The sequence below is a fragment of the Electrophorus electricus genome, chromosome 11 (genome assembly GCF_013358815.1).
Source record: "Electrophorus electricus isolate fEleEle1 chromosome 11, fEleEle1.pri, whole genome shotgun sequence".
Lineage (NCBI taxonomy): Eukaryota > Metazoa > Chordata > Actinopteri > Gymnotiformes > Gymnotidae > Electrophorus > Electrophorus electricus.
This window is the reverse complement of record NC_049545.1, coordinates 13559735-13578040: the sequence shown is the minus strand read 5'-3', so window position 1 is coordinate 13578040 and position 18306 is coordinate 13559735. Positions and strand designations below refer to the sequence as shown.

Below are 18306 nucleotides of genomic sequence, written 5' to 3'. Positions count from 1 at the left end.
TTGTTTTCTTTTGCTCTGTATAGCTTCGAACCCTCACTAAAATAAGTGGGATCCCAGATACAATGCCACAACACGTCCCCCGAGAGGGCAGCGGCCCGACAAAGGCGAGCTTCGCCCGCGTTAACAGACAGCCTCTAATTAAAGGAGCACCAGACCGGGGCCCGGCCAGGGCCTCGCTGGAGGGGGGGATCTGGCCGCACGGACGAAGAGAAGCGCAAGGACCCGGGGGGAGAAGAACCCGGGGTGGGTTTACAGTGCCATAAAACCAATCACGAACCATGGCAGCGTGTTCACCGGGAATCACGGTTAAGGCTGACGGCACGTCGAAAGGCACGGCATAAATAAGCGCGTGAGCGTTTTCATGACCGTCATCGATGACCCTGTGGACAGCTCCCTCGTACGGTTAGAACACGATTATTGACGAACGCCGTACGGAGCGGGGTCTTGTTTTAAAGAAAGCAGGCTTTTTTTCCGCCGAGCTCTTGGCTAACGGCCGCAAGCTAAACTCCAGACGCGCGCTTGACTCCGGGCCCTGGCCTCCGAGAGCCGCAGTAGGCCAGAGAGCCTGACGCGAGGGCAGGAAGAGGCGGGAGGAGGTGCGTGGAGGCGGGCCGAGCAGAGGAAGTGGCGGCAGAGCGGAGCGCGCCGGAAAGGTCAGCAAGGAAACAATCTATGAGAGGCAGAGGGAGGGGCCGGAGCCACATGGGACGTCGGAGACGGGGCATGAATGTCTCCGCCAAGAGGATAATAACACACTTACTGGGATTATGGAGTGACTCCTTACACAACATGCTAATACGCTTAATAACAGCTACTTTGCACAATCAGTAATTAACCCACATTAGCATAATGCCCACACAGAAACAAAGTTGCTAGAGGTGATGGGCTCTCACGCACACGCACACACACAAAGACACGGAGCTCTACAACAAGCCCTGGTCATACTCTCAGCCGCTACAAAACAGAATACATCAGACATGCAGCCACAAAGGCGAGCTGGCTACAGGAAGTGAGGCGGGCAAAGGGAGGCGGGGCCACGTGAAGAGCCCCTTCGTAATTGGAGTTATGTGAAAAATGGAGTGTCAGTCCGGTCAATAAAGAGCAAAGGTCAGCGGCTAGCGGGAGCTCTGTGGCCGCACGCAAACCGGGGCTCATTAAGCGGCCCAATCGCGGCGCGGCGCAGCCGCCCGGGCCCAATCGGAGCGTGGCAGAGCTGCCTGAGTCATTAGTCATCAGACGCCCACCTGCCGCTCTCCTCCTATCCTCCACAGCCAGCAGAGGAGGAGGAGGAGGAGGAGGAGGAGGAGGGTAACAAGCACGCGAGGAAGAAGGCGGGCCGGCGCAGGAGTCGTGTGGAGCGTAAGGCGGCCCTTCTGGCTGTGGGCGACGAGGCCCCGGAGGTGCCTGCCTGGCATCACCTTCAATAATACATGAAGCTGCCTTCACGCCTGTAGGTCACTCAGGAACCCTTACGCCGCTTGCTCAGACGCCCCCCCCCCGGTCACACAGCGCAGCTAGCCCTCCACACACACACACACACACACACACCCTGACAAAATAAAAGCCCTGATCCACATCTACTTCAGCGGTCACCCTCTCCAGTATCCCAGCCAACAAGCCCGGGCTCGGTTTCGCTGCTCGTAGAAGAACAGTGGCTATAGAATAGACATTATATGCAAATGACACCCACACCCACACCCACACCGAGTTTACATGCACACACATGCGCAAAGCCTTACCTTGTTCACTGCTATTGTCACCGCTGTGTGACGTGTGTCCACCACTGGAGGGTCCCGGCGTGCCCCCAGAGCGCGTGGACGCCGTGTCGTCATGGTCTCTGTTCCACGAAGTCTGTTCCACGAGAGGCAGAAAGTGAGGCAGAGAGAGAAAGAGAGAGCGAGCAAGGTGAGCGTGAGAAGAGATTGAGTGAGAGAGAGAGAGAGAGAGAGAGAGAGAGAGAGAGAGAGAGAAAGGAGGAGGGAGATAAAGAGAGGAGAGCACACAGTCAGGCATCAGACCGCAGGGACTCAGCACACAGATAAGACGCCACTGCACCCTCACATCACAAAGGCAGCCGGCGCTATCAGATTTTCCACGTTCAGGTGCGGTGGAGGGGAGCAGACTCTTCCCATGCCCTGCCCACAACCCGCCACGCCGTGCCGCGGCTCTCCCCCCCGCGCGTCCCCACCACGAGGCGCGCGAACCCCCAGACCCTCCCGCCAGCTGCTCAAACGCTCAGCCTCTCGATTTCGGTTCCCAGCAACCCTTGGCTCGCGGCGCGCCGGTGGACTGAAAACTACCTTTTCAAAAAGATTTTAAAAGACGTGTGCAAAATCGAACCCTTTCTAGGCCACGCAGAGGCACGTAAGGGCGGTGGATTAGGATCTAGTGTTAAGGGAGGAGGGAGATCCATGGTGCGGAGAGGAGAGCAGAACGGTGAGCCGGTGTGGGCCGGGCTCACGGGGGGCAGGGGCACTGCAGCTCTGCCTGCTGGTCTCGGGGGGCCTCGCACGGCGAGATCCATGCGCCGGACTGCAGCGCAGCAGCGGGAGAGGCGAACGCCGGTCACGCGCACCCCTCGTGTCTAGGACCGAAGGCGCGCGCGGGTATAGCACCCAGACCTTCCCATTCCCAAGCGGGATCAAATAAGTGCCCTGCACTCCTCGCAAGACGGAAGCGGAGGCCAGGGAGGAGGGGTGGGGGTGCTGAGGAGCCCGTTGACAATTCCGCTTAGGTGTATAATGGGTGAGGAGTGTCAGCTGTTGGGCGGATGCTATGTGGCAAATGGAAGAGACACCGGGATAAAGAGAAGGAGGCCGGACAATAGGGCGCGAGAGCCCGGAGCGCTCAGCCCCACGCAGGGCCCTCGCGCCCCATACACCACACAACAGATGTTGCCTCTCATCGCCGGGCGGCTAAAAGTAGCTTTGGCGTAGGGGAGAGAGGGAGACGCGTCCCGGGGCCTGCAGGAGGATTATGGGAATGGCCGATACTACCAGTAAATACACTAATGGGTTGCACGCACATATGCTGCGCCATGGAGGGGTTGGGGCGTGCCAACGGGACTGTGTTGGACCTGCTCCACGATGTCAGGTTTTCCTAAAATACATGTCGGGTTCGTTCAAATGGCTCAGGCTGAACAGCTGTTCTGCTGGTGTCACTGATGGGCTAGTTTTGACAGCAACAACAACAACAACAAAAAAAAAGGACACGCAAGTTTCAATTTAATATGTTTCTCTTTTTTTGTGTAATGCAGTAATGAAACATTGGCGGAATCCAAACCAGCTCCCATCGTTGCACCTCTTCTCGAACGATCGGGCTTGCCGCGACGCTCACAAAGTAAATATTTCTCCAATAAAGGTCGGATGCTCATGCCAGCCACTCTCAATGTATTGGTGCAGAAACAAAATGCTGTTAAAAAGGGGGGGGGGGGGGTCAAAAGAAAAAGGGGTGTATTCTGCAGCATACCAAAAGTATGGTGTAAGAGGTAATTTAGAGCATATGCTCAGAGAGCAAACTGTTAAAGCAGAAATTGCCAGCTTCTACAACTCTCCAGCTTTTCAAAAGAGAACGTCAACAAGAGAGGGAGAGAGCTGGGGAGAAAAAAAACAAAACAAAAAAAAAAAAACAGAGGGAACTTGTTTATTCAGAGCTTTGCGGAAAAGAATGGAACAGCACCCTGGGGATGGAGAATGCCGAGCTCAGGAGCCCCAGTGCCTCACCATGTAAAAGGATGTTTTTTTATGCGCAACAAATCCCACTTGAAAATATAATTATACGGAGAAAATGGCAAACTATTGCATTAACTGTAATTGAACAAAAGAGCAGAGGGGCTTGTGGGAGGTTTGCTGCCAGGGCCCCTGGGAATGGGGGAGGGTCTTAGCCGAGGGTGAGTGACATCTCCAGTCTATTTTTACCCGGCCGGCCACTCCTGGCTGCCACTGATCTAACGGCTAATTAATAGAAAACGCCCGGATGGCCGAGCAGCAAAGCGCGCGGGAGCTCTCCGCCTGGCCGTCCCGGCCCAGACGCGCGGGGGCCATGGATACGGGGGCGGCCTGTGCAGGCGCATGGAAACGCCGCGGAGACGGGAGCCGCCGTGCGCCTGCTGCGCTGGGACAGACGTGCATGCAGCAGTGGAGAGAAAGCACACGCGCACACGCGCGCGCACACACACACACACACACACACACACACACACACACACACACACACACACACACACACACACACACACACACACACACACACACACACACACACACACACACACACACACACACACACACACCCCGTTTGATATATTCACTGTCCTTCTAATGAGCTAGCTAGGATTTATTCAGTCTGTCCTTCCTCCTTCCCCCTCCACATTTTTCTCTCTCTATGCTCTGTCTCCATGTCTCTCCCCCCACCTCCCCCTCTCTCTCTCTCTCTCTCTCTCTCTCCCTCCCTCCCTCCCTCCCTCCCTCCCTCCCCCTCTCTGTCCCTCTCTCACCCTCCTCCTCCTCCTCCTCCTCCTCTCTCCACACTGCCCCCCCCCCCAGTTCTACCCTCTCCATTGCAGGATGTAGATTAATTCAATGCTTAATTGTTTAGTAAATTCAATTTTCCACATTCTGTTCTGCGTAGCTTTAGCTAAAGTTCTTAAATCTGCAGCGCGTAGCCCAGGGAGCAGCGTTTGTCATCTGTGCCTGGCGCGGTTTTTTTTTTTTTCATTACCATTTTCTTCCTCCGCCACTTAATTCGCCGTGAAAAGATTTTCCTTGCTGGAAATTCTGATTCCGCTATGATCGGTGAGGCATTCCAATTCATTGCATTTTCATTGTGTTGGGACTTAGACAGCAGTGCTGCCTTTCTCACAGTGCACCCCACATTACACCAGGGCTCACGCAAAGAACGCTGGGCTCCCGGTTCATTTATTCCAATAAAGAAAATGCTCCCTCGCTCCTATGATTACATGTGAATTTAGAAAAAGAAAGAAAGAAATCCGTGTGTGCGTTTACGTTTTCACACATTCTTGACCACTCCGCAGACCACTCACGTCGCTGCGTTTTTACCTTTTTTCCCCCTCAAATCAAGACTTTATCCAGACATCACAACAGACTCCGCTAATGAAGTTTCTCCCCCCTCCTCCAAGAAAGCACCAAAGGAGGGTGGCCACGGTGCCTCGGCGAGCTAACTGGCAGCGGTTCCCCTCCGAGACCCCAGCGCCACGGCTCCCGCTTCGCACATGAGCGCAGCTGAATGGACGCCAGCCAAAATAAAAAGCAACTCTGGGCGCGCGGTTATTTGTTTATTTGTTTACTCGCGGCTTGTTGATAAAAGCGGGATGGCGGGGGCTGACAGGGACGTGCTGGGTTGCCAGTTGAGGCTTACTGCTAACTCACTCTACACTGGAATATTAGAGGAGCTCTGAATATGGAAGGATTTTCATAATGGTATGCACAGCCACCAAAAGGGGGGACAACCCCCCCCCCCCCCCCAAAAAAAACCCAGAGGATAAGAAACAATGCCCTCCCCCATATACCTACTGCTCGCCCCCAAGCTCACAATGCAAAAGGGAGATGGAGCTGGGTTAGAGGGGACCAGGGCAAAACATGATAATTGCTGAAGAAATCTGGTTGGTTTCGGTCTCTAGAGAGAGAAAAATATCTGTGCATGGCCTGTGGGTGATATCTAGTTTTAGAACAAGTGGAGTCACTCTTGGGGGCACCAGAGGATAATCACGCATCTCACTTAATTACAACTACTTTTACGTCCCTGCTCAAGAGGGCACTGCTGGAGGAATCGGAAAGCTTTGTTTCTCTGCGAGACCTGAAGTAGAAGGTCGAGTGTGTTGAATTCAGGTATGTACATGAAAATTCAGGAAGGGGGGGGAGGTTTAAACTTGACTAGGTTTATGCCAAATTTGCTTTTTCGAATAAACATTGAAAAGGACAGATGACAAACGTAATATTTCTTATTTATTTGTTTATAAGCTTTGGGAGTTTGTGCTTAAACAGAATAAAAACAATACAAACCTGCATCCTTTCCCAAATTAATCAAGAGAAAACATCTTTTCTGAAAATGACCAACTGAATTCTGAGTAGACAAATCTAAGGAAATCATCACTGCATATTCTTATACCACTTTATAGTAGAATTACAACCCCCCCCCCCCCCCCCCCCCCATCACATGACCATCTGTCTGCATCACTTGTTGCATCCTGGACAATGACCTACATTTTGTCCACAGAGAGGGGGTGGGACAACAACCTCAAATTTTGGCCACAAAGCTGACTATTTAGGACCACTGTAAAGGCTCAAGCATCACAAAAGGTCCGTATGAAAACCACGTCATCAGTGCACACAAAGGGGAATCGATCAAAGTTCAGAATATGAGGATACACCCCAAACAACAGCAGCAGATTAGGGAAAGCACTGCACTGGCGAAGGGGATAAACGCTGTTCTGAGAGGACCGTTTTCACTGAATCCTGCGATAATGTATATTAGTTTAACCACAAAGAACTAGCAAACAGTGCAAAAACCACAAAAGGGAAAAGGAAGCAAGAACATTATTAAAGACAGCTAGATAAGACTCATACCCGTGAAGAGCGCACAATTTCAGCAAAGAGTCATACAGTGGAAACGACATCACGCACAATTATATGAAAATAGTTCCTCGCCTTGGGGAAATTCTGCATCTCAGTGCTAGAGTTCTATACGTGAAATGACACACTTGCAGCAAAGCTCGAATGCAAACAGAGTTGGCAATTTTACAATGGACAAAGAGTGAAACTGCAAATATGGGCAGCGCTGAGCATTTCAATTATCTGAAACCCTCTTCAACTTGCCCGGAATAATCTAAAGAGGCCTTGAGCCGCGCGTCCGAAGTCGTAAGCACTATTGCCGAACTGCAGAGCAAATGACAGAGCTGCCCCGCCTTCTCCCTGCAATTAAAGACAACTGTGCAAACGCTGCAGCCCGTGCGATCGTCCTCACACTCTGTCCTTAACTCTGCTCACGAAGCATCAGCATTGAGCAAACTGCCTAAATAAGTTCCCAAGACTGACCTCCCCCTCAAAAAAGAAAACGATGCTTCCGGGTGGGACGCAAAAGTCAACAGTAGGCAGGAAAAGTATAATTTTCTCAAAATTCATATCGGTTCCTTCCAATCAGCCATGTCATCCATGTCTAACTTTCCCCTGAAAATAAAAACTGAAGGTGCACCCCCTCCCCCGTCAAAAAACAAACAAAAAAAACAACAACAACAAAAAAAAAAACAAGTTCATCGAGTTCCTAAAAGGATTGGTCGCTCGGGAACGCCGCAGAGAAAGGGTTAAGGAGTGTAACCCGTCCCTCAACTCACATAGCACCTGAGGGGGGCTTGCGTTTATCAGAGTTCTAGAGTACAAAACCCCAAACTGGCTCGGCGGCATTCGCTAGCGAGCAGAGGACCTGCCACTCGCAGCTCTAAACTCGGCTATGCTCGTTTTTTTGTTTTTGGTCGCGAGACAAGGCATGCAAAACAATGGTAAGCTGGTGCTGACACATTATTGATACGATGCTTGAGTGCACAGAAAACGAAAACCCAGCAGACAACCGGACCAGAGTTTAATAAATTCTATGTATATTCCCGAACATTTTTCTTCTGCTAGAGTCTTCTTGCTAGAATAAATTGGTTTATGAATAAATGAGCCGCCCCTTTTCCTCTTGTTAACATTGCGGAGAATTTGCACAAAGAATTTTTTTTTTCCAGTCCAATTCAACTTTATGCCCAAGGGCATATATTAAAAATACATATGGAACGAGATAATGCACACAACGCAAATTCGTTATGGGTGTCACAACCCAACAACCGTAATCTGAAGTTACAACAATAAAAAAAAAAACAAGCTATAGGACTCGTTATATATATTAAGATATATTATATGTTAAGACTTGCACAATGCCAATTAGTCGTCAACTAAAAACTGCAGAGACCGCCCATTGCTCATGAGCTTAGTTCGTTTTTAACCGTCTTCCCAGGCTATTGAGGAGGCTGCTTATCTCATGGTAAAAAAAAGTCAGTGACTCATTATTCTACCCACGAAAAGTTTATCACTTTACCTGGGTAATTTGAAACTTTATAAGGATGTGTAAACACTATCGGTCTCAACATTTAGCGTAAAACCACCATCAAAGAAAATATAGGCCATGTCTTAATCCTAAAGTCAATTAAAGATCCGAATTCGTGCCTCGGAGCACAGTATAAATTGCTCTTATCAAGTTATATACCTAGATACCCATGGGTCTTCATATAGGCCTAAGCTATTTCTAACACTAAAATAATTTCTCAAGAATTTATTAGCTCAAGAATCATGACAACCCCCCCCCCCACACCCACACCCCCAACAGAATTTTGCTAAAAAGAAACAAGACTAAAGCATAATTGACATTCTCTTATTTAATTCTGCCTTTGAATTACATGAAGTATGATCTGCGCGAATCAGCTCATTAACATAATCATTAATACAGCCGAGATGGCGGGGAGCTGGCAGCCAGAGGTCGTTTTATTCGAGTCCCAGTTTGGTAATGAATGAAGGGTTCGCCAGGGTGTTCTCTCTCTTTCTCTTTCTCTCTCTCTCTCTCTCTCTCGCTCTCTCTCTCTCTCTCGTTCTCTCTCTCTCGCTCTCGTTCTCTCTCTCTCTCGCTCTCGTTCTCTCTCTCTCTCGCTCTCGAATAAAAGCTGTTGACCGACGAACTCATCGGAGAACTACAACTGGTCAGGGCTTTATTCAGCCATATGGAAGTTCATGGATTTAAATTATTTAGTCTAATCGCTTCATTACGTTTTATGTTGGTGAATCTGCTAATCCCCTTAATATGAACACTTATCTTTTCTTATCTAGTATCCCTCTCCGGACTCATATTTCTTGCTCAAATCAGCTGCCCCGTATGTTACATTTTAACGTTTAGAGATCAAAGATAATTCCCCATCACTAGCGAAAAAGTTTGGGTCACGTCAATTAAATTCGCGCACGTGCGCGTTGGGTCAAATGCATGCATCAGATGTTCTGTTTTTCTAAAATAGAAGCGTTTCTCAGTCCATCAATTAGGCTTCCCAGAAAAGGCGCCATGAAACCGTGCAGTCTTGCAACGCAGCGGAGATCCAGCCGCGCGCTTTGAGCTGAATACCACGGATAAGCAATGTGCGCTCATGTCTAAGGAAAAATACTGACAAGACAACCAATGGAGCGTGAACAACGGCAGAAAATCCAAGGCACCTGAGCAGAGTATTTTTACTGAATCGCACCAGTGCTCTCGAGAGATTTCGCCTCACACATCGCCCGCCCTCCACGCGGTTATGTGCTAATAGATAAGCATTATGAATACCGTTTCGTTTGATTAAAAAAGAAAAAGGGGGAAAAAAAACGCGATGGGAGAGGACTAAATTAAAATCGACATGAAACAGGTCAAGTTTATGGCAATGCTTTCACAAGCTAATCCCCTCAGGTCGGTTCCGGGATCAAACCTTAATGAAGCAATAATGGCTACATTATTCAAAAATTTTTCATTCCGATGGAAACTAAAAGCCTTAATCGTATGCAAATAACTGCGAGGCATCGGTCTGACCCAGAAGACGAGCTGAATAGCCAGCGCTCTCTCCGCGGACAAGGAAGGATCACCACGTACCTGATCAAGCGGTCCCGATGATCTTGTGATTTCTTCACTGTCCGACTTTGATCCCCCTTCCCTTTCGTCTATAACCAAGTCGATGGGCATTTTGCCCTTCAAACAGCTGATGTATCGGTGACAGAAATTGTCACAAAGTTCGTGTACCTAAACAATAAAAAAATTGGGGTGGGGGGGTTGGGGGGGAATCACAAAGGGTCATCACAGTGAGTTGACAAGTGCATCCAGAAGTCTATTGACATGGTAAAACTCTCCTGAGATGTTACAACCCTACTCTGCTCGCCACCGAATGCATCCAGAATCTGGAATAACTTTATTTTCTGGCAAAATAGAGATATCGCCGACAATTGACATTGACAAGACGATTCACGGGCTACACCGTATTCAACACCCGTATTAAATTCATCTGCTCCCGGGGTTGTGTCCATTAGAGAGATGACCTGCTTGAGTGACATTTAAGGTAAACTGTTTAATTTCGTCTAGTTATTTCATTACCACCTCCTTTCTAGGGAATATGGCCTCTCTGGCCATCTGATACACGCAATGAGAAGCAAATAGGCTTCGACATATATGGCTACGGGCAGAAACAAACGGCACATCAGGAAGCATACAACCCATTGGGTGAAACAGATCGAAAGGTTAACAAAACTGATCATGAATACATATTGCGTGGTTTGTTTTTATTTGTTTGTTTTGTTATTGGACGTTTAATTTAGTCCCGTTGCCCTCGTGGTTGCCGTTAAAGGTAAAATTCCATCAAACGGACCACAAACTGCGCAGAAGCGGATTCTTCTGTCAAGCCATGTCATAGACAGAACCAACGGTTCCGTTACTTCACGTCAACCTTTTAACGACAATGTAACATCACGTAAAAGAACCCCAAAACTACAGGGAAAGGCAGTGTCCACCGGCAAATTGAGATTAGGTCTATTATTCAGAAAACACTGACTGCTCTAGTTTTTACCGCCTTCATTGTAATTAAAGTCGGAAGAGAAAAGGCAACACGATTGAATTTGACACTAATTGCAAAGGGCCAGAGGAATATATATTTATGCAAATTAAACCCATAGGTCTGGGGAAGGGGGTGAATAGTTCACCAGGTCGACATTACCTTCTCCAGCTCCAAAAGATGAAAACGTAAAACCTGAATTGCTTGTATCATCTACAGAAATAAAGGAGAAATAAAATACATATATTTAATTTTAAATGTAAATACAAGAACTGTATTATATTACAACGGCAGAAAGTAATTAATGGAAGCCTGTTTCTATGGGTTTATGTTAAATACATTAACTGTGTCTCAGCTAAAACACAGTTTGTGAACAAATAAAGACTTCCGTCCATAAACAACCACAAAATAAACATGGCAAATTTCTGTTAAAAGTGCAGATCTCAAACAGAAGTTCTGCTAAACCTAAAAAGTACCCAGTGGTCTGAAAGGCAAGACGCGGGTGAAGTGAAATTCATTTGCATAAAAACTTTTAAGACGTAGAAAAAAAAAAAGTTCAAAGCTAAGTGACAGTCTTCTCGGTGGCAACAAAGACGTTTATCTGTAGTGACAAGTGGAGCTATCGGGAAATCTAGCAGTCCAATCTGAGTATCACTTTCTGAATGTTTAAAAGGTTTCAAAACCTTTTAAGTTAAATGAAAGAACAACTAAATGAGATCCCTATTAATAATTTATTTAATCTTACTAGTATGACACATTAAACGGATAAATAAATAAACAAATTACTTACCAAATTATCCAGCTCAGGATTTGATGAAAATAATGGCTTTTCTGCTCTGATCTGCAGTGAAGCAAATACGTATGAGATATAGTGACCAAAGAAGGACCTACAACAAATCTGTGCACTTTGTTTTGTTAATTATGAATATTTCCAAATATGGCTTACACGCTCCACTTCTGATAATATGACACTAAGTTACATTATTGGTAAACATGTGAACAGTGCAAGTAAACAAATTGAACTTTTTTTTTTTTTTTTTTTTTTTGCGCAGCAGTAGCTCATCTCTGACCTGTTTTGCAAACACCGCTATATCTTCATTGAAAGATTCTGACGAGCAGACGTCTCCTCCCGCCACACCAGGCTCTCTGGGTGTACACGTTGCTAATTCACATTTTTCAAATATCAGTGCTAGGAGTGGAAAAAGAGGGTGCCTGAAAAGAAACAACTTCATGTCACCAGGGACAAAACAACAATTCCATCCCACTGGCTATTTTCTGGCTATTAATATGGCCAGTATTGGGGAACAAACCCCATTTGGGGAAATCAGTTCGAAACAAACACTGATCAATTCACGTTTTAGGTCATTGTAACAAGCAAAAACACATTTTACGCACATCTTAAACTTAACTGATAATTGAGAATAATACTGTTATGTGAAAAAAACAGGCCTGAATGTTAAATATAATGCAACTTATACTGCAAACGGTAGGGTATAGTGTAATATGATATCAGTGCGCCACAGAATCTGCCGAGCCGAGTCTAGGCCAACATACTAGTCCGCGATGTTAATACAGTACGCTATTAAGGCTCAGTGTTCATTGTAAATGAGTATCTATACTGTAGTTTATGCATCAGCTTATAAACCAAGATTCTGACAATTAAAATAAAAAAATACAATAAAAGTGGATAATATGTTTTAAGATATATTTATTATTATTATTATTATTACTACTACTACTACTATTACTAGTAGTAGTACTACTACTACTATTATGCGTAGACATTCCATTAAATACATGCAGCAGAGATCCACAGATGTGCAAGTTTGTAATAGTATAAATATAAAACAATTTAAAAGGGTACAGAGATAGTAAGATTGGCGAGACAATCTCACAAATCCCTAAATCTAAACTTACGTTTTAATTAACTGTTAGGTTTAACTTATAACGTGACAAAAATTACTGAATTATAAAACTGGTCGACCAAAAAGTTTAAAATATGATTTGGACTGCCTGACGTATTGATTAACAGGTTTAGAACAGTATAGAAAACAGCTATAGGCCTCCCCGGCGCAACAACCACGATAAAAACAAGTAAAAAGGCAAAAGCGGGCACGCAGAAAGCAACACAGCGTTCAAAAAAGTCACATAAATACGTAACTGGCAACTTTTCACAATGTATACGTACGCGTCAATACCTCTTTTAAACCTCAGGACACAAAATAATTGTCGATTGGCAAGTGCCTTTTGTGCTATTGGCAAGTTACATAATAAAATGTCTTTTTGGCTCTCCAAACGTACCCGTAAATGGCGTCTTTATCTCTTTTTAGGGCGTCATTGACGGATGAGCCCATGCTAGGCGGCATGGCGTTGGCGTGAGCTGCGTGCGGGTACTGGTGCGCGTGGAGTTGGGGCCCGTGATTCAGGTGGACAGCCTGCATGGACCTCGCGGCGTGTGGGTCCCCGTACATCGTGGTGGCGATTCCTACGCCGTCCATCCCATAGTGGGGCAAATCTTCGTACTGCACAAACACACATTACGAAGATTCCCAGGTTTGTCACTCTCCGACACCACAAGTCAAAGAGTTAAAAAAAAAAGAAAAGAAAATGAAACGTTCTTAAAGATCGTGTCGAAAGTAGGCTATTACTGTTCTAACCAAAGCATACTTTTTAGGGAAGGAAAAATATTCCACGGTCGTTTTACATTGTAGTAGCCGAAACTGTTTATTACTAATTTACGTTGCTAAACTAATCCACCATTTAATTTAAGGTATAAGAATTTGCTTAGTTTGTCAAAAATATATATACTGGAATATCGGCGTGCTATGATCTATGAAGCATGGAGTCCAGTTGATGGCAATAGACAACGACGCGTCGAACATATTCATGTAGATACATTTTAGTTTAGATTCGTCTATGATAAAGTCACATGAACATTCACAGACTAGCCTATGATATTGTGCCTGATATATAGTAGGTGTGCTTCCATTATGACAAGTGCACATTAAGGAATATGCACGGCACAAGGCTGCTTAATAACCTAATTTTTTGTTGTTGTTGTTTTTAACTGAAGTAAAACATGTTTACATGTTTACCAAGAAAACTTTGTATGTGCTAACAAATAAGCACCGTGTTTATCTCTTATTATTTTTAAAAGGAAAAAAAAACTTTTGGATTTCATAGCCTGAATTTTAGCCTGTTGCATTTGACGAATTTATGAATAAGCCTAAAGTTAATTATTCATCGTGATAACTGAGAGTGACAAGACAATAGCAGCGAAAGTGGACAGAATGAGAATTAACACATCCAGACCCTAAACCTGTAAAGGCGTAAACAGACAGCGTGCTGCTGTATTCCCACACTCACAAGCAGAAGGTCGGCAGTTTTCAATAGTGTGTGATCTCTTCTTTTAAAGTGTATATAATTTGATTTACAAATGTAAAGGAAATAAACCATAAATGGCACGCAAGTTTTCGCGTAAATTGTATGTATGTGGATTATCCTGAGAACAGGTCCATTAACACTCAAATACTGAAATAATTTGACTCACCTAATAGCCTATATTTATTCTCTGTCGCTGCCTTCGCTTATCAGCGGGTATTCTAATAAAATCTTACTGAATAAAAGCATAGCTTTAGCTAGCCTCGTAAAGTGCACTACATAAAACTTTAGAATAAACTGGTTCTGTGAAAAGACAAAGTAACACACACGGGGAAGGCTCAGTTGATTTCAGCACTGCCTGTTTCGCTTGAACTGAAATACACAGCATGAATATTTTCACAAATATCTGACGAATCTTGGTTTGATGTTTTTGGAAGGTTAAAATGAGATCCATACAGGATGAAAAGAGAAGCGCAGAACGAAGGAAAACGCATACAGCTGGAAAACACGTCCAACAAACGAGAGAAAGTTTGTCTGAACGCGACTGTCATCGGCCACGTTTCAGTATTCTGACTACATTCTCCCACACCGAGTTGGAGAAACTTTTCGGAATAGGCTACGTACCCTCTGCGCCATCGCCCTCCACACTCCCTCGTATTCGTTCAATGCAAAATATATTCCCTATGAGGCCAGGATGATGAAGAAACAGGCACGCAAATTCCAAAGCGAGGAGGTTCCCCCCCCCCCAAAAAAATCCAAATGCTTCTTTCAATCGATGAAGCCAGTCCTTCACCTCAAGTTTAGCCAAACACGGCAAATAGGTCCTCCGCTTTCCCCCGGACAGCGACAAGGACCGAACAAATCTTCTCTCCCAAACCAGTATGAAAACACCCTTCAAACAAAACTAGCTAGTCCCATGGCTTTTCGCCACTCCGGCTGTCAATCAAAGGCGAGGTTGTCAAAGTGCTGAATGAATGATGGTCCTCGTCGCGCTTCCCCCGGTTAGCACACCTAACGATAACGCACAAATGAGCACGAAAATGAAGCTCTCCCGTCTCTTTGATCACTCGCAGCTCCTGGGTTGATTTTTTATGCAAAAGCTTCTAAATGAGATCAAGAGGAGGTGGGGTGATAATTCTGGCTTAGTTTTTCTTAAAGGAGCCACGATCGATCCTGCGAGCTGCCGTTCCCCGTTTGTGTACACCGAGTGTGTGTGTTGAGCGCGGCGGAGCCCTGAATCTGGACCAGACTGCTGAAACCCGGAAGCAGTGGTGGCCATAACGGGTCGCGGCTTGCACAACGCGGTGGGCTGCATCAAGTCGCGCACAGAGAAGGGGGGGGTGACGGACGCGGGACGAGCCGAAGTACGGTTTACTGCTTGGGTTCTGCGTTAAACAGGAGAGAGATTACATGCGACACGGGTTTATTTGGGACCACGCTATGACTCATTCACATGTGCTTAACCGTCAGCGTCTTTACGGTTCACTGCGATGCAGCAAATAAGAGTATAACATCGGGCGCGCCCTTGTCCATTTGCACTAATATTAGTTCACTGGTTAAAAGCCAAAACAGACAAACGGAGACTAAATAATGACCTCGTCGGTGGCATCATTAGGAGTAAGACTCAACAAGGGCCCTATCGATTAAACGTCACCACTTTAAATCTAAATGTTATGCTAATGCATTGATATTTTTAAACAAATCCATTATGAACCGTCTGTAGCATCTGACATATCTGCGCTTATGACAGTATTTCAGGAGTCCCAATATAAGCACGTAGTCTGCTGACATGTTTATAGCCTCTTACAACACATTACTTCTGTGGATCTGCAGCGCGGTTGTGTGCGACACCGATTTACAATGCTCTCGGAATATAACTCACATAACGTTAAAATGTGAAATACGTAGCATTTAACACAACACCATGCAGCTGTCTTGCCTTAACACACACGCTGCACAGTATTGCCGTGGAATTCTGTGCGCTCTACTCTAGAACACCCCCGCGGTTTGTGAATGGGCTGACCCAGTCATTGCGGAATCTCAGAGTTTGGTAGGGTGTCCAATGAAAGTGAGGTATCGTGATACAAGTCACCTATTGGTCCAAAAAATGATCTATCATTAATTGATCTGTCTATTTGATGGCAAATATAAGAGAAGCAAAAATTGAATGAGAATATAATATTCAGAGAAACACACTCTGTAAAAACATTCTCTCTGCCTCTTTCTCTGACTCTCTCTCTCTCTCTCTCTCTCTCTCTCTCTCTCTCTCTCTCTCTCTCACACACACACACACACACATACGCGCGCGTGCGCGCGTAATCCTACTTTTACAGATCACCACTAACTATGTAAATGTAACAAACATGTCTCGTGCCTTGGATAAAAAGAGGTTTAGAAATTTGAAGGGTAACAAATGCTATTTGAGATATTGGATTGTTTTGTCGCTTAACAACTTTTTACAAAGGTTTTTGCAAATTGCTAAATAAACTATGTATTCTAATGACGTTTCTTTAAAGATAACTGATTGCAGTCAACGTTAAAACAGGATACAAAAGACCGAAAGTCTCCTGAAAAGGCAGAGATTTACAGCATGCTGGTATAACAGCCATGTCTTCACAGTTGCTGCAATCCCAGGGTCGTCTTTTAACTGCGGATGTAGCCAACATGTTTGGATTTCTGCATGTGCGATAATGCACAATTAATGCCATTAACCCGTTTAAAACTTTGGAAAACATATTTCTGGAGAATACTAAATGTTTGAATCTAAAATTGTAGTTCCCAGGCGTTTATGTGGGAAAGGCGACGCAATGACTGGTGACAAGGTGTATGAAGATCGTCTGAGCAGCTGTCATCGATCAGCAACGCTTTGTACCAGGAACAGGTATTCTGAGTTTTCCCAAAGAGATCCCTATGTTGGTCTGGCAAGAACGGAAGCGCAGTCCGTCGTTGAAATTTACAGGCATGAAATTATTATTAATCCCAAAACAGCGCGCCCATGCAATAGGCTATGTGTTGTAGGACGACGCGGAGTTGCGTGCCTATTTGTGGAGCTCACGACTTGTTAGAACGCGGATTTTTCTTACCATTAGCTGAAGACGACTCAAAAGATTACATCAGTAAGTAAACTTCTTTTTATGAAGTGTTTAATGCGTTGTGGTTACTCAAAAAAGGTCGAAATATTACCACTCGCGACGTTTTTTAATCGAGATGCTGAAGTTTCATGAAAGAAGACGAATAGAAGTATGAGGATATTTCCACAAATTGTAAGGTATTTACTTTTCACTGACGCGCAATTTCACCGTTTTTCATCTGTCGAAATTGCGGTGCGAGCCCAACCGCTCTGTGCGTACAGGGAGACTAGTTAAAGATGACGCGAAAGCCGCGTTAGCCAAAAGCTTAACTGCTGTCACAGTATCCGAATGGCATTATAAAGTAATTAAGTTGCTTCAATTAGCGTCTATAAAAGGACGCTAAAGACCACAGCATAGGCACGGACTTTCTCTCTAACTTTTCTTTTACTGTGGGTCAGCAGATTGTAACACGCACCAGTGACTAAATACTCTAATTTACACCGAAATGGTTTTAAGTCTAAGAGCACAACCAATGAGTGCTCGAAAACATTTCTGACTCACAATCAGTTAAGATGAAAGTGATAAATAAATTTAAAAGACTTAGCCTATTTGTGCAATTTTGGGAGAAACCTTTCAAACTAAAATTAGTACATGATTTAAAGTGTAGCTTCCAAAGTATTTTAAGTACTGTTAAATTAATACTTGTTAATTGCTTATTAGTTTAAAAGGCCCCTGGAATTGAGACTGTGCTGGGGTTATACGTGTTAATTTACACCATGCGATTATCAGGGCAAATCGAATTCTCCCGTTGAACACTGAATAGTTTTAATAGGCATTCTTTTCTGCTATTTTGGAGAATGCCGTTTCAGTCGTTTCCCCCGAATATCTACGACGCTTCTTAATTTTTCTCTACCCTTGAGCGACCAGCACTTTTGCAAGCTAATGGCACTGCGGTTCATAAGTCAAACGGAGGTCATTCTTTATAGCCCCAGCAGCAGTGTATGAACAAACTCGTTGAAATACGCAAAGGCCACTCTTAGATGGTCAATTCTACTTTGCTAAAAGAAAACTAAAAAGAAAACAGTTTAAAAAAGTGAAGATTATCAAGACTGTATCAGATGAATTGCACAACTTATGAAGCATTTGTTATATCTGTAATATAGGGACATAGACGTCCACATACGGGCACAATATATTTAGAATTATTTGTGAAATTACTATGAACGGTGCGTCTATCAGTAGCCGAATATT

The 18306-nt window shown here is 45.1% G+C and overlaps 1 protein-coding gene across 2 annotated transcripts in view; it reads right to left on the bottom strand.

Annotated features, from left to right (window-relative positions):
* The window catches only part of meis1b (Meis homeobox 1 b), a 57620-nt gene extending 42403 nt beyond the window's left edge, over positions 1 to 15217 (bottom strand). For both annotated transcript variants that reach the window (XM_027002568.2, XM_027002566.2), the window contains exons 1-7: positions 14609 to 15217; positions 12905 to 13125; positions 11674 to 11815; positions 11394 to 11444; positions 10766 to 10816; positions 9655 to 9801; positions 1740 to 1851 (exon numbers count right to left, since the gene is read on the bottom strand). In XM_027002568.2, coding sequence (XP_026858369.1) covers positions 1740 to 1851; positions 9655 to 9801; positions 10766 to 10816; positions 11394 to 11444; positions 11674 to 11815; positions 12905 to 13125; positions 14609 to 14620 — 736 coding nt within the window. In that variant the 5' untranslated portion in view covers positions 14621 to 15217. The remainder of the gene's footprint in view (positions 1 to 1739; positions 1852 to 9654; positions 9802 to 10765; positions 10817 to 11393; positions 11445 to 11673; positions 11816 to 12904; positions 13126 to 14608) is intronic.
* Between the last annotated feature and the right edge of the window lie 3089 nt (positions 15218 to 18306).